General features: G+C 36.6%; 1 protein-coding gene across 4 annotated transcripts in view; it reads right to left on the reverse strand.

Annotated features, from left to right (window-relative positions):
* Positions 1 to 283: 283 nt before the first annotated feature.
* The window catches only part of LOC150097032 (beta-alanyl-dopamine/carcinine hydrolase-like), a 165096-nt gene continuing 147807 nt past the window's right edge, over positions 284 to 17572 (reverse strand). For all 4 annotated transcript variants that reach the window (XM_090408508.1, XM_090408511.1, XM_090408510.1 and 1 more), the window contains exons 8-10: positions 12610 to 12744; positions 11655 to 11848; positions 284 to 532 (exon numbers count right to left, since the gene is read on the reverse strand). In XM_090408508.1, coding sequence (XP_090264634.1) covers positions 429 to 532; positions 11655 to 11848; positions 12610 to 12744 — 433 coding nt within the window. In that variant the 3' untranslated portion in view covers positions 284 to 428. The remainder of the gene's footprint in view (positions 533 to 11654; positions 11849 to 12609; positions 12745 to 17572) is intronic.

The following is a 17572-nucleotide window of genomic DNA, read 5'->3' on the forward strand; positions in this document are numbered from 1 at the left end:
AAACCCATAGTCCATTTAGTCATAAAGTGGGCACACTATATACACAGCCAAACAGGCTAGCCATATGCATTATTAGATTAGAAATTATTTTTCTTCTCTTGAGTTTTCTTTTTCCCCTTCCTCCATGTTCTTCCAGACATATATTGTTTCTCAAACTGGAATCATGAGTTCTATACATTTTCTTGATAAATCCAAAAATTCAACAGATCAAAACAATACTGCAAACTACATATGGTTCTGAAAATAATTGCTAGTTGTTCCTTACATTAAAATGATTGACCTATTATAATAACAGCAAAGAAAAAATCTTTATTTATTCTCAAATTTACTCTTCAAACACTGAAATTTATAGAAAAGATATTGCTATTAGAACCCTCCATAATACTTCATAATTCCAAAAAAAATCACTTATCCAAATATCAATTTCTTCATGAATTAGCCCATGCATCTAGTTGAAAAACCACAAGAGGAGCATTTGTTTTAGGATTATCTGTATATATATTCCAAGTTTTCTTAATGAGGTCAAATATACCTGAAGAAGATACTTAAGAATTAACAAAACAAAAATAATAGGAAAGTAAGCATATGATAAAATTGTTTAAAATTAAAGTTGGCAAGAAATTATAATCTTGTTTTATAACCAAGCTAAAAAACTTTGTCTGAAAATATTTAATATACAAAATGAAATATAGTAATTAAATAACATATGACAGTGAATTGACACCCCTATTCTAATTTCTGTATTCCAGTATTTTAGCATATATAAATACAAATATATGCAATATATTATACCCAAGTTGGGAGTGGGTGTGGCAATCACTGTAAACAGATAAAACAGTAATTGAAGCATCAGGTTCAAATGACAAATTTGCAGGAGATGCTACATCACTGAAGTAACTCTTCACAGACATGGAAATATTTACTTAAATATAAAGAGCTAATAAGCTTCATTTCGGCGATATAAACAATATTTCAAATTAAGGGGATATAAAATCCACATTGTTTTAAAACCGAATAAGAAACTCAAAGATTGGAATCAGAGAGTTTCATGCCGAATATAGTAAACTATAAAGTATCAGCGAACACTGGCGTGAGCCAATGCAAGTGACCCTAGTACGTAGTACAATATCGGACAACTCGTTGCAAAGGTGGGGAAAGTTCAGATTGCTATTCTTAGGTATTTTCCATAATGTAAAAACACATTTCCTAGGAAATGTAAGCTGTTATTACATTATGGAGGGAGGTCACTACCCAGACCGGTTTCAGCTTTTTTTGAGGCCTCATCAGTGAGTAGCTAGACCATAATACCAAAGTGTATAGCGAAAAGAACTTATATACTCTGCTATACGAGTTTGTACTATTTGCACCGATATTGTACTACATACTAGGGTCACTTGCATTAGCTCACGCCAGTGTTTGCTGATACTTTATAGTTTACTATATTCGGCATGAAACTCTCTGATTCCAATCTTTGAGTTTCTTATTCGGGTTTTAAAACAATGTGGATTTTATATCCCCTTAATTTGAAATGGAAATATTTATTCCATACTGCAGTTTATGTTCTTCCTTATATAAGAAATGGTTCTCCAAAAAATATGATCCAAGATAAGAAATGAGTTATTATTACGTGGCACTTCCAGGGAGTCCAAAGACTCATCAAGGGAGAACACCTACTCCACCACTCAATTCACCAACTACAATGAACAGCACCTACCAGCATCTAACACCAATGCCATCTACCACCCACCACCACAACTAGTATTTCCACACACAATCACAAACATCCATGCCCATGGCAGGATTCGAACCCGCAGCGTTTTGGCTGGAGAACAGATATGCTAACCACTCGGCCAACCCAGGCTGGCAATCAGTTTTCCTTGCAGGGAAACAAATGTGATGGATATAGCAGGGCAGGCAGACAGCACAGAAAGGGTGAGGGGAAGTATTACTAATGACTGCAGAGGAATTAAAACCAATTAAGGCAGAGATTCCAAATGATAGTAGTATAAGAACCTCACCTACTTTTCCTACTAGAAATTCAAATTTCAACTTCCTTAAGCACTATTCATCTCAGCTTTCAAATTACATACTCTTTGACTCCTTTTGTCTTAAAGGTGGGGTTTTTGCATATGTTTTTTCCAATACACCATGCCAAAAGAGTACCAACCTACAATCTGTCAATTTTTATTATTATTATTATTATTATTATTGTTCCGGGAAACTCCAAGGAGTCGACAGACTCATCGAGGAAGGCCCTAACATCATGTCAAGAACAACTATTCAACATTCACATAATATCTATCATACCTTGCCTTGAACTCATTCACAGTCGTAGCACCCACAACAGACTCTGGAAGCTTATTCCACTCATTTACCACTCTCCAAGTAAAGAACCTAGATCTAACACCCTTGTCAACCACGCTCTTGCCCAGCTTCCATGCATGGCCCCTAGTCCTCCCACCACCAGTCATATTTTCAAAAATATCTTCTGGATCAATCTTATAAAAACCCTTCAGTAATTTGAATGTCTCAATCATATCACCCCTCCTTCGCCTATCGTCCAATTTCTGCAACCCACAAATCTTCAACCTATTCTCATAAGGTTCATTCCACAGACCTGCTATCATCTTGGTCACTCGTCTCTGGACCCTCTCCACTTCTTCCTCCCCGTCACGAAGAAACCCTGGTGCCCATAGCTGGGCACAGAAGTCCAGATGGGGTCTTATCAAGGCTCGATACAGAGGAACAACAACTTGTTCGTCTCTGCATGTTAAAGTATTTTTCAGAAGCCAAGTGATTTGGTGAGCTGTTTTAGTTACTTTTGCAATGTGCCCCCTAAACTTCAACTCCCTATCCACCAACACTCCCAAATCTCTGGCCTCATCAATCTCCTGGAGTATGGTTCCACCGATGCGATATACTGCTGCTATTCTTTTCACCCCAAAGTGCATAACCTTACACTTTGCCACATTAAATTGACATCCATTTTTCCTAGCCCAGTCCTCCAAACTATCCAAATCATCCTGTAAAATTTTGACATCCTGTGCACTCACAATTGCTCTACCCAACTTTGCATCATCAGCAAACAAGTGAACACTTCCTCTCAGATCCTTTCCAATATCATTGATGAACAAATTGAAAAGCAGTGGTCCAAGAACAGAGCCGTGTGGCACTCCACTAGTCACAAGACGTCTTTTAGACTCCACTCCTGAATAAACCACTCTTTGATATCTCTCCTTCAACCAACCTCCTATCCATCTCACCAACCCTATATCTATACCATCTGCTCCAGTTTACTGATTAGGGTTCCATGTGGTATCCTATCAAAGGCCTTGGCAAGGTCCAGTAGTATCACTGTAAATCCATTACCCGTATCCAGTTCAGCTGTCACTGTGTTATAAAACGTGAGCAAGTTACTGAGGCATGATCTACCCTTCACAAAACCATGTTGTCCCCCATACAATATCCCATTTTCATCTATCCAATCCTGTATTCTTTTCTTGACTAATTTCTCTAAGACCTTGACAATGATGCCTGATATGCTAATCGGTCGGTAATTTACAACAGCAGTCTTGGAATCACCCTTATGCAGTGGAACTATTTTCCCCTCTTTCCACCCGCTCGGGACTAACCCAGACCCCAGACTCAAATTAAACAAAATGGTCAAGGGTACTGACAATTCTTTAGCTGCTTCTCGTACAACACGAGCTGGTATACCATCCAATCCCACAGATGTATTGACATTGAGGTTATGCAATAGACTACTCACCTCCACTTCATTAACCACAATTCCCGTATAATCTACTGGTTTATTCGTTTCTGCAATGTCACCACCTGGATGATATACTTTTGCAAAGAGCTCACTCAGTAACTCAACTATCTCAACTGATTCAGTTACCTCCCTACCATCGGCATTCTTTAAAATCAATCTGCCATGTACATTTTTCCTTTTACTTGCTACATATCTAAAAAACTGTTTAGGATTCTCTTTAGCCTGCATGGCCAATGTTCTTTCGTAATCCTTTTTTGCTTTTCTTACCACACTCATCACCCTTCTGGCCTGCGCTCTTTTGACCTCATTTGGTTGGAAATCATTCTCTATCTCATTCTGTCAAATTCTTTTGCTGTGTGTGTGTGTGTGTGTGTGTGCATGCGTGTGTGTGTGGGGGGGGGGCTCTTACAATGCCATCAACCATCCATCCTGAACATTTTGATTCCCTTTGCTTAAATATCAATTTTCTTCAGTCCAACTTTTTTCTAAAAGTAAGAACATCTTCCTTAGAGACTTTAATGTTCACAACACTAGGTGGCTCTTCTAACTGCACAGTTTAAGCAAACAGATAGGCTGAGACATTTATTATTACCAGCAATCTTACACAAACTGTTCACATGCTTACCAGACAACTCCAACCCTCTCCCAATGCCCTGGACTTCTTCCTCATTAGAGACCATCCAAGTACTCTCCAACCACAGACACAAGAACCTCAGTTGGCTCAGTGCCAAGAAGATTCATGTAAGGTGTCCTCGTTACCTCCAATTGGTGAAAACGATCATGTGTTATTGACTTGGGAGGTTGCAAAATCTGTGGATTTTTCTGTTACTAAGGGGTATATACAGAACTACAGGTTAGGCAATTATAACCAGCTTTGGAGTGAGCTTGCAGCCATCCCATGGCAGAACATATTGCAGGGGAAAGATTTTAGCAGTGCATGGGATAAAATCAGCGGGTATCTGAGGAAAGCAATATCAGATTGTGTCCCCATGGTCAGGAAGACAAACGAGGCAGGTGTTAGATGGATGAGTAGTATCAAGCTTGATCTGCAAAAAAAGAAAATGTTATGGAGAATGTACAAGGAAAAATGTGATCAGTACACCCATGAGCAGTACAAGGCTCAAGCTAGGAAGGTTACCAGCATAGTAAGAAAAGCTAAATATGAGTATGAGAAGACCTTAGCCAATGAAATCAAGGGTAATTCCAAAGAGTTCTTCCGCTATGTGGCAAGTAAAAGGAAGAATGACTTCGGAAGGATAACTTTAGTGTGTGCAGATGGTATTGAGGTGACAAAATCAGATGTAATAGTCGAGTTACTGAGTGATCACTTTTCAAAAGTCTATCACCCAAGTGAGGATATCTCTGTACCTGTAGCAACAACTAATGTGAAAACTGAAGCTAAGAAATCAGAGGTATTTAATATATTGCAAAATTTAAATGAAAACACTGCTGTAGGTTTAGATGGAATATCAGCTCGGGTGTTGCGTGAATGTGCAAAGGAATTGTCAACCTCTCTTACTTGGATATTTAACTTAAGTTTGAACTCTGGTATGGTCCTTAGGGAGTGGAAGTTAGGCAAAGTGGTTCCTTTGCATAAGGGTGGCACTAAAACTGTAGTAGTTAATTACAGACCAATCACCATCTCAGGAGTAGCGGTAAAAGTATTGGAAAAGTTGGTTAAAGACAGAATTCAAGAATGGGTGGATCAGGATATGATACTCAATAGAGGCCAACATGGTTTTGTTAAAGGTAGATCCTGCCTTACCAATCCATTAACTTTTCATAATAGAATGACATCTGAGTTGAACAAAGGAACTGGCTACACAGTGGTACTTCTGGATTTGGCTAAGGCTTTTGATAGGATACCCCATGGAACACTGTTACGCAAATTGGAGCAGATGGGAATGGATACTAAATTGGTGATATGGATAGGAGAATGGCTCAGGGAGAGATACCAGAAGGTGGTGTATGGAGGAGCCGAGTCCAGGATGAGGCAGGTGACCAGTGGTGTGACTCAGGGCTCCGTGCTTGAGCCATTGTTGTTTAATTTGTATATAAATGATATAGGAAATGGCTTAAAGGGAGATATTCAGTTGTTTGCTGATGATGCAGTTGGATAGAGCAATAAAAAATCAAGCTGATGTTGAAAGTTTGCAGGATGATTTAAATAAGCTGGTAGAATGGGCAAAAGGTAATGGATGTCAGATCAATGTGGAAAAGTGTTTTCCACATTGAACTGACATCCCTGGAAATTAAAGAGGAGTGTGGTCAATAAGGGTGTGAGAACAAGGTTTTTTGCCTGGAGGGTGGTGAATGAGTGGAATTCATTACCTGACTTAGTTGTGAGCTCTTCGTCTGTAAATGAATTCAAGAAGCGATATGACAGATATTGTTTTGCTAGTTTGGGTCTCCCGTGACGAGTCTACTGACTCCATAGAGATACCTGTAATAATATCACCAATACACAAAATCACGTGCTTTATATGTAAAATTTTCCAACTGTTATACAAGCAAAATAGTTACCACTATAAAACTACAATGTTCATAAAAGATAAGTTAATTTTCCGACGTGTAATAATAAACAACTCATCCCACAATTTAGATTGATTACCCTATTATCAGAATGGATTCTCCTCCTTCTGACATGCGCAAGTGTTGAAGGGTCTCGTATCTGTGGGCGTACAGTACATTTGTGAATTTATTATTATTATTATTATTATTATTATTCAGGCCTCCAAGGAGTCAAAAGACTCTTCGAGGGAGGTCCTTCCTAAGACATAAAGTCTGTCAAGACTCACTGAGGGGAGGTCCCCCCCCTGAGAAACACAAAGTCTATCATACCACTCTTTAAACTCACTGACCGTTCTCGCTCCCACCACTCCATCAGGCAATGCATTCTACGGCTCAACCACCCTCCACACAAAGAAACCACTCCTTACCCTCTTGCTCACAGTTTCCTTTCGTAACTTCCAGGGATGGCCTCTTGTCATCACTCCTTCCCGCTGATCAACCAAGCGAAAGAACTCCCCAGTGTCAACCCTGTAACCACCTCTCAACAGTTTAAAAGTCTCAATCATATCACCTCTCCTTCTTCTATCCACCAAACTCTGCAGTCCACATTCTCTCAGCCGATCCTCATAACTATCCTTGTACAGTCCTGAAACCATCTTTGTCATCCGTCTTTGTATCCTTTCCACAGTTAATTTATCCCCTTCAAATCCTGAGAAACCTTATAAAAGTAACTGCTAGGCACTAAATGCAGAAATATGAAAATTTCAAAGATTTGTAATGGTTATTTGAATTTACTTCTCTGGTGAACTTTTACAGTCCATTAAGTTATTGTCTGGAATATACAGCTTTTATATGAAGTCAAATTACCATCTACATTTTTGCTGTAAGTTTTCCTTTAAATAATATAACAGCAACAAGCATCCTTGATTTTTTGACAAAAATGCATTCTGTTTGTAGCAAGGTATATCATTTCAAATGACAAAAGTTTACACTGAAGTCAGGATGGGGATACAGGGAAAGAATAAAATAAAAAAATAAAATAGCAAAATGCATTTTACAATGTAAAATCTACTACTGCAGCTTGTAAATAAGAACATACTCTACTTGTGCATTATTTCCTTCACATCATGACAGCAAACAATACTTACATTAAAAAAGTAAATGTATCAATAGTGTACAAGCAGAGAAACTATTCAACAGTAAGAAGCCAATGTCAAATAAGACACATGAACAAGATTTTTTTTTTCTCTTTACATACAAGTGGATGTCAATCAAGACAACCTTCAAATTCTGAGACATAAATAATATTTCTTTCACTTCATTCTATTCATAATACAGAAACCATTTTTAGAAATATAAAGAACATTAATTACTACAGTGTTTAAAATACTATAACCCAAATATAAACCACTATCTTCACTGGTACTCTTGTTTTTATCAGTGTCAAAAAATACATGTCTATACAGTAGAGTATTTCATTAAGATTTCTAACACGACCAACTTATGAATCTGTCACTGGATTACTAACCAAAATAATAACTTTGTTTGAAGAATATGCATGAACAAAAAATATACACCAAGCTTCACCTAACAGTATAGTGAACCACACAGAGATCTTAACGCCACATTTCACTATCCTGCAAATAAAGCTCATAGTACTCTTCCATTTCATCATCCATTTCATCTGGATAGAGATCTATATCTGAGTAATGGCTCTGCATGAACATAGCTTCTTCTGCAGTTAATGGCCTACCATCAGGGCCATATAAAACAGCTTCATTTAGATGAGGGAAAGGCATATACTGCAATTTTCTTAGACTTGGGTAAGGCATTTGACAGGGTGCCACATGATAAGTTGCAGCACATGGGTCTTCTAAGCAGTCTAGACTCCAATGTAAGTTCTTCTTCTCTTATAATGCATTGTATAGCATTATAAGAATTGCAAAGTGTGACGATCTTCGCAACTTCTATGACTCATTTCCTTGGTTTACCATTTCTGGCCATCTGATTCAAATCTATCTGCTAAATATACCACTCAAATAATTCTTTCTCAGCATGGAAACATTTATTTCCAATTCTACTCTAAATTCCCATCCCTTATCTAAGCCTTCGTTCTCCCAGAAGTGGAGCAAGGATGTGCAAGAAAAGAGTTGTGAAAACCATAATTGCAAAATTTTTCCCATACCACATATATACCAAAGTAAGAAATTATTATTATTATGTGGGTGCCTCCAAAGAGTCCAAAGATTCATCATGGGAGCCAAGATATCCACAATATCTATCATACCCTCTCCTTGAACCCATTAACAGAAAAATGTTCACAACTCACTCTGGCAACTCATTCATTCATTCATCACTCTCCAAGTGAAAAATCTAGTCCTCACATCCCTACTAATTACACACTTCCTCAACTTCCAGAAATAACCTCTTCGTCTGCCCCCTCTAGCCAAGTATCTCCCATAATGCAAAACACATCTCCTTGCGGATACGTATAATGTTATGCATTAAGGGAAGGGCCACTACCCAGACTAGTTTCGACCTTTATTGAGGTCTCTTCAGTGGGAGCTAGGCCCAGAAGTGGAGATACCAGGCAGAAGCATTAGCAGGTCCAGAAGTATCTCCACTGCTTGTGTATGATGTGATGTAGCACTGTCATCCATAAAAATGAATTCTTTGTATACAGCACCACAGAAGAACATCATGCTGAAGAACTTTGTTACAATATTGTAACCAGTCATAGTCCCTTTTCCAGCACTTGTAGCTCAGTGCATCCATTAAGCATAATACCTCCCCACACCATGACCCCCAGCACCACAGTATCTATCCTTTTCAAGAACATTCTCGTGATGGCAAGCAGTACAAATTTCACACCAGATTAAGTAATCTAAAATGGGATGAAAGATTAAAATGACTCTCATCATTAAGGAGTACATTAGTCCATTGGTGTCTTCTCCAATTTTTATGGATACAACACCACTAAAAACATGTTCTACAACAGTGGTGGCCGGTGAAAATTTTAAGTGGGGGTGCTGCATATACAAAAAAAAAAAAAAACCTTTTTTTCCCCTAATCAGTAACGAATTTATTAATAAATAAATTTACATAATAAAAATTGCTTTATTAAAAATATTTCATCCTCACCACGAACAAACACCAAATAAAATATTCGTATCAATAGCAACGGCATTAGATCGCAGTGCATTTGTTTCATGTAACGATGATTAAAAAAATATTATTCTTTTCATATTTTCAACAGTGACACTCGTCATAATTCAGCCTTGTATCTATAATACATAAATAATTATATGTTATTTTAACAAAATAAAATAAGATTTACAAAAAATAGTTCACCTGGCACATGCACCAATAATAAACGTTTCATATCTCACAGAAATAAGGCACGCAAGCTTACTAAAAATACACTGCCATTTGAGCAGTAATAGTTGGGAATGATGTAACGTGCAATGACAAGAGCAAATGAATATCGGCGTTAGATCGCAGTGCATTTGTTTTGTAATCTAGTAATCTAAAGCGTTAATCGAACAATTCCAATTATTAACTATTCAATCAATGTTAAAACATAAGCTGTAACCCCTAACATGTTGTACTGCATTTATATAATGTTGTAAGCATTGTTATTTTTATAAACACAAACAAAATTTAATTTTTTCATTTTTTCCTTGGAGGTGCTGCAGTGTCGCAGTGCTTATGTACTGGCTGCCACTGCTCTACAATGAGCTGCGGATAAAGGGATGCAGACTACAGGCCTTCAGGCCCTCTTGTTGCAGATATCTTGCCATAGTTTCTCTAGCTGTTTGCATATCTGTGTTTGAATGGAGCACACTTGCAAGCTAACCTGCCTTGGTGCGTCGATTACATTTTGCTGTTATAACCAAATTTGTTTTCATGCTCCATGGTAGAACAAGGGTAACCTCTTAGCACCTGGAACACATTCCAATGGTTTGAAACGCTGCCCAGAGCCTGGATACAATACTATGTGAGATTTCAAACTCTGGAAATATCAGCAATATCTGCAATTAATGAATCCAAGCTTTCCAATAATTCTTCCCTGCATGAAATCATCTAGTGATGTCTTTGAGACATTACAAGACATCCAAGTTTGCAAGTTTATTCTTTCACAAAAAGAGTTTCCTTCAAACACAATTCGTTTAGCGCAGCCTTTTCTCGTGTTGAGTGTTCCACAGGATCCCTTTATGGGTGATTCAAAAATATGAATGTGTACCTGCTTTCTACTCTAAATCATCAGTTATACAAATTGCCACAAGCTGATTTGTCTGAATTTGCAATTGTAATCTTCAGAAATAGTATTTGCCCTTAGATTTTGGACACTAGTGTACTTGAAAGAAATTATCGATATATCCAAAACTGATTTTGAAAGGGTCAAAAAAGTTGGAAATTTGCATTATAAAAATGAAAATCATATCTTCTGATTTAGTGCCAAAGTTATGAGCCATAACTTTTGTTCAACCTTATTTCCACTTCTTTGTCATTTTATAGTTCTAAAAGCCAATATTCCAATTTCTTTTCTGTCAATTCTTACACTGATTCCAAACTCACAGAACAAATTTTCCGTACTCCACTTTTGTTTCTTTTATTATTATTATTATTAGCCACCTCCAGGGAGTCCAAGACTCATCGAGGGAGGGCACCTCCTCTACAACTCTCTGTCTCTACCACTCAACCTTATCCACCCATCATCATCTACACCAACGGCACCTACCATCCACCACCACCACTACTATTTTCATAGATAATCACAAACATCCATGCCCATGGCGGGATTTGAACCTGCAGATGCTCTAACCACTCGGCCAACCAGACCGGTGGAATTTGGCTTTTACTGCTGTCTTTTGAAAGAGTCGATGTTCTGATGTATTTCCTAAAGAATAAAATCTGTAAGTCTCAATGTAAATGTAAAATTAAATGTTTTTTTCTCCTCAACTTTCTGTTCATCAAACCATCCCTCACACATATGGATTTACCATTTAAAAAAAAAAAAAAAAAAAGCAAATCTCCCACATTAAGAATCAAACTCATAACCTGCAGGTCAGAGATCAGAGATGCTATCAACTCAGTCAAATGAACTGCATGTTGATACATATCGTGTCAATAAAATTTTCTTATATTGCCTATATTTACAATATAGGCAATATAAGAAAAATATAGGGTTCTTCTCCATAGTAAAGAATATCAAAACAAGACCGATTTTAAAATACGTCTTGTCTTAACATTAGAGTTGATGCACTATACTACTGTAATTCTATAACTATCCATTTTATTCTATTGCAGAACTATGTTATTTAAAATTCAACAAGAAACAATGTTCTACTAAAAAGAATTCTATGCATACCAACTCCCACTGTTGCATAAGATGGATGTTCTGTGCTACAGCAGCGGCGAAAAACAGGATGAACAGGATCATCGTCATTTCCCAAAATCTGAATTAGCTTCATGAGATTTGCTGGAGGTGGCATTTCTGATATTGTAGCCATTCTAAATAGTGAATTAGATGAGGGTTGTTGGGGAATTTCGATTCTTCTATAGCTAGAGTATTAAAAGAAAATTACACTGCAATAGATCATATATATATTAACCAAAACTAATTTAGATCTAAAAAAAAAGAAAGAAAGAAAGAACTCTCGAATAAATCTTCCTTTATTTTTAACAGTTTTATTATGTTCATAAAACAATGAAGTAAAGTAAAACACAAAACACTATCCAAATCATCAAATGTAGAATCCTATTACATTTAACTTGATGCCTTGTGAAATTCAAGTTTCACATAAAATACCAGATGCTCATATTTCATATGTGCAGCAAGCATGAAGCAACAATTCTTAGCAATTAATTAGCAATTTTATGTAAGTAAAAACCAATATTTGTGAAGAAATATGTTTTATTACTCTTCTCTCACATAACTGTTTTTCAAACATCAAATAAGTTAAAAAAAATAGGAAACATTTTGACAAAAATAAATTAAAAAGTCACACTAATATTCATAAATGATACTATTTAAAAAAAAAAAAGTTTTATGGTATACATTTGAATAGATGTATTTTTTAAAACTGTAAAGCAATGTTTTAACCCCCACCCCCACCCCTTAAATAGCATAATAATTTGTGATGCTCGGAATTTTTTTGCTATTGCTCATCCTAAAATAAATATTTTCCAACATCTGATTCAGGTAATCAAATCATATACATATTTCAAGTTCCTTTTAGTTAGGTAGAAAAATTAGTCATTATATTATAGATTCAAGCAAATTCAATAAAAATAATAAAATAATAAATTTCAAACATGCATACTTGTTGCAATGTATATAATGATTTCCTTTAGGGACAATGTGTACATCAACTATAGTCTTCTTATGCTCTTCAGAAGGTGCTACCTCAACATTGCATAGTGTAATCTGATTTCCATTCATTTCTGCCATGTTAGCACTATTTAGAAGAAATATTGAAATGTGAGAAAGCTAATAAATTAATGCTTTGTAATGAATATTAGTAATAATTAATCATGAAAAGAAAAATGTCAACAATTACAAAATAAGATAGTAAGATCTGCTATTAGTACCTAGTTTGATCTTTTATCTTCACTCTGAGGTGCAAAACTTTTATAAATAATAACAGTCAATTTGGTTGAGTTGAGTGGATCATATATTTACTCTCTCCAAACTTACAGGCTGCAGTTTAAATAATACCATACAATGGATATTTGTGCAAGTCCTTAGGTAGAAATGATTTTCATCACATGGCATAAAGCCGCCACCCTGCTTACTGTAAGCCAGAAAAACAGTATCAAGTTTGTCCCCAGAACAGGGTTCTAGATTTGTTAAAGATACCAAGTTATTTTAAATATAAACCTGGTTTTTATAACTTGGTATCTTTAATATATATTATACCCAAGGTAAAAAACTTTCTACAGGGTTCTAGATGATCAAACTCTTGATCCACCCATTATATTAAACATATGATAAGTATCACTTTTTATGGGTGAGATTCACATAAAAAACATTAATTAAGAAGTTGCTTAAAAACTGTGTCTACAGAATTCCACCTCTGTGGGAAGATGGTAAAACATGAGTCTCACCCGAAATAGAGTGAGCCTGGGCAGAAGTCTAACATATAAAAGGCACATCACCAACCTCTCCAACAAAATTAAAATGAGAAATAATATCATTTCAAGGCTTGCTGGAAGTCCTAAGGTCGTCTGCACTAGCCCTCACATTCTCTGCAGCGGAATACTGTACCCCCTGTTTGGGAAAGAAGTGCACACTAACATCATAGATACCCAGCTAAACTCTACCATGCACACAATTAGTGCGACACTGAGAAGCACCCCCCCCCTCCCCTGGCTGCCTGTCCTATCCAACATTGCTCCACCAAATATACAGAGAAGACAAGCCTCAATTAAAGAATTTAATAAAGTAATGAGTGACCCACTCCTGCCCCTGCAACAGACACTCATAAATCCAGCTAGTCTTTGCCTAAAATCAAGAAATCCCTTCTGACCCATGGACAAACTCTCCTCAGCTGCCTTACCATCAACATCTGACACGTGGAGAGAACACTGGTCCAACAATCTCCCAACAAATAGCTTCCTGGTTGAAGATCCCTATGCTCCGCAGCCTAGTTTTGCTATTCCTAGGAAGATTTGGTCATCTGTCAACCACCTCATGTGGCTACCTACTACACAAATGGAAATTGTAAGACCACCCTTATTGGGAATGTTCCCCCATAGCCTACACCAGGGTTTCTGAAACTATGTTCCGCAGAACACTAGTGTACCATGGATAGTGAATAGGTGTTCTGCGAGAAGTTCTGGAATTTGTCATTTTAGTTTTCTAAGCATTTTTCATGAATAAATATTTTATAGTAGAAATATTCTGAGGAGAATAATATTCGTGAATATGTCGAAAAGCTCAGACCCAGAACGTCTAATAACATCTGTGTATTGTTAATTTTCACACATAGAAACCTTTCAACATTTGGGAAAGGGAATACCGCTGTTTACGACTGGTCATAAAAATTGCCTGCAAGCGGATTATAACAATGGTGGCATATCCTCTGTTCTCAAAACTGAAGGAAATGACTTCTGTGTAGCAAATGTCAGTAACCAAGCACCATATTTTTAAACATGGAAATATTCACGAATTATCATTAATTTTCACACATCGAAATCTTTCAAAAATCGGGAAAGAGAATACTGCCATTTATGACTGATCATAAAAATTGCCTGCAAGCAGATTACAACAATGGGCGGCATGTTCTCAAAACCAAACGAAATAACATCTATGGTGCAAATGTTAGTGACCAATCAGCAAGGAAGTATAAATTTCCACTGAAATTGGAGATCAAGGTAGTCTGTATCCGGTTCTCAAATCTATTAATACTGAATACTTTCTTCGAAAGTTCATATTGCAGTGTGCAAGTGCTTGTTCTGAAACCGGAATGCCGTGATTTTTTTAAAAGTAATAGGAATACAGATTTAAATTCTAATATGAATAAGAGACAAGGGACTTTGTTTAATTTTGGTATTACGAAATCTCTTATTGAAATGTTTGTGGTGGAACAGATAGTGAGTCATTCACCTCAAGCCGACAAAGATCTTCAGGATGTACAAAAGGAGGGGAAAACTACCAGCACACACACAGGAGAAAAAGTCTGCATTCACTCGTAAGTACTTATAATATTATAAATATATTTGGTGATCAGAATAGGATATGTCAATGAAAATCAGCACAAATTAATTTAATGATGGTTTATTGAAGCTTTAATTAAATCAATTAAATTAAACTCTAATTGATGTTTAATTAATTATTAATAAAAATCAGCTAAATTACCAATTAATTATTAATTAATACATTACAAAATAACCAAGGTGTTCCGTGAAAAATTCAGGATTTGTGACGTGTTCCGGCATAAAAAAAAGTTTGAGAAACTCTGGCCTAGACAATCACTCATATTGTAAATGACTGCCCAAGATGCCAATTTCATGGTAACCTCCAAGACATCCACGAGGTGACATGAGGCCCTGGATTGGCTTTCTAAGACATTAATTTATAGCTGCATTGTGTTCTTTTTGCCATAAGAATAAATAAAATAAAATTAAGAAGTCCCTTACTCAACTGACTTCTATATAAAGCCAGAGTAGACTGTATGATTTATTTAGACTGATTTCATTAGTGTAAGAAACAAATGCAGGAAAAAAAAAATGTATTATGTTGACAGTGTTTTGGAAAGTATATTAATCTAGATGAAGAAAAATAACAGAGGAGAGGCATATGCTGAGATTTGGAAGGGAAAAAATTATAATTTTTTGAAGATGACAACAATGACTGTGGCAGTATCCTCAGAAAGGACACTCCTCTTCTACACTGAATCTGTTGTCTGATTGTACTGGATTTTAAAAGAGAAATGCACATGGAAGAAATACACAATGCTAGTTTAGTTTTTTTAATATTGATCCCATACACAAGAGGTGAAAGGACCTATAAGCACACCAGTGCTGTGTCTGGGGAGCAGGTGATAAGTTAGAAGTTAATTAACAATTTCTTTTGAAGAGTTGAAGAGTTGCAGCTGTTTAAAAATACTTCTTGCTGTAGGAAGAGGAAGAAGAAAAGTAGATTCTGTGTATTTGCAGTTGCACAATAAAAGGGTGCTGAGCAGCTGCTCTTGTATTAACAGGTGCAACAGAAAGTGTAGAAATGATGGATGCCTGTTCATTGGAGCAATGACTTGTAGAATAGACACAGAGTTGAAACACTGCATCTATGAGGTAGAGATTAAAGGGAATCTGTAAGAGGGAGCATCTATGAGCAGAACTGCTCTCCTCTGGACAACATCAAGAATTTTTAAAAACATTTTAGGTGCTCCACCCCAAACATGTGGGCAGTATTCTAAACATGAGCATATTTGGAATTTATATTCCAAATATGCCAAGAAATTGTCAACCCTTACTCTCAGTAACACAAAAATCATCATATATATCTGTTTAGACTAATGTTCATCATCCAACCTCTCCTAAAAAACTAGGCATTCAAGTGTAACACTAAAGGAAAGGATTCATTCATTCAAAATGCTATTTTACAGTTGATTGGGTGTAAAATAGCATTTTGAATGAATGAATCCTTTCCTTTAGTGTTACACTTGAATGCCTAGTTTTTTAGGAGAGGTTGGATGATGAACATTAGTCTAAACAGATATATATGATGATTTTTGTGTTACTGAGAGTAAGGGTTGACAATTTCTTGGATATTAATTAAAGTTGCCTTTAATTAATATCCTTCATATGCGTTGTTAATTCTGTAAGCTAATTACCAGTTATGAGAGTAAGGGAATGTGAGCTGAGATTTCTTTTGTAGGAGAAAAGGCAAGACTGTTTTGGTAGCATTGAACATAAGCAGATTGTTTTTGTCCCACTGAAGGATAGTACGTAGATCAGAATTTAAGGCACTAGTCATAGATGATCTTAATGCTTGGGATATCTGTATCCTGCATAGTTTGTTGAATGAGAAGTATGAATGGAGAGTACTATCATCTGCAAAGCCGTGGATAGGATTAGTAGTGATTGAGAGTAGATCATTTATGTAGATGAGAAGGAGGGTAGGAGATAGGACAGAGCCTTGAGGTACTCCTGCATTTGTGGTGAAGCTCAAAGAGAGGAAGCCATAAACCATAATGCAGTGAAGGACCAGTGAGAGGAAGCTAGCTATCCTGCATGGTTTGTCAAATGAGAAGAATGAATGGAGAGGATGGCAGTAATTTGTTCAGCAGACCTCAATGACAAACACAATCAAAAGCTCTTGAAAGAGCGACAGCATAAGTTTTACTGAACCTTTCCACTGCATCCAGTGGTGGGTAATGTAAACCGAGGTCAGCAGTGGATCTTGAATGGCAGAATCCATACTGGTGATTGCTGATTAATGGATGGGCCTCTAGGTAGTGGAGAAGTTAGCAACTGATAACTTTCTCTATTATTCTGGAGAGGACTGAGGTAATGACAATTGATCAGTAGGATGATGGTAGACTTCTATCTTCCTTTTTTGGAATAGGCTAGATATGAGATTGCTTCCACATGTCGGTATAAGTACTTGCAACGTATAATAAATTGTAGAGATGATACAGGACATGTGTTAGCTCTGGAATGCAATGCTTGAGAACAAATGGAGAGATACCATTAGGACCAGGGGACTTTTTTGTTCAAGTTATTTAGTCACTTTCTGATGTCTTTTTGTCAAACCTGCTGCCTTCTCCAAAACTACTGAGC

The sequence above is a fragment of the Typopeltis vanoorti genome, chromosome 18 (genome assembly GCF_054136105.1).
Source record: "Typopeltis vanoorti isolate ZY-2024b chromosome 18, IOZ_Tvanoo_1.0, whole genome shotgun sequence".
NCBI lineage: Eukaryota > Metazoa > Arthropoda > Arachnida > Uropygi > Thelyphonidae > Typopeltis > Typopeltis vanoorti.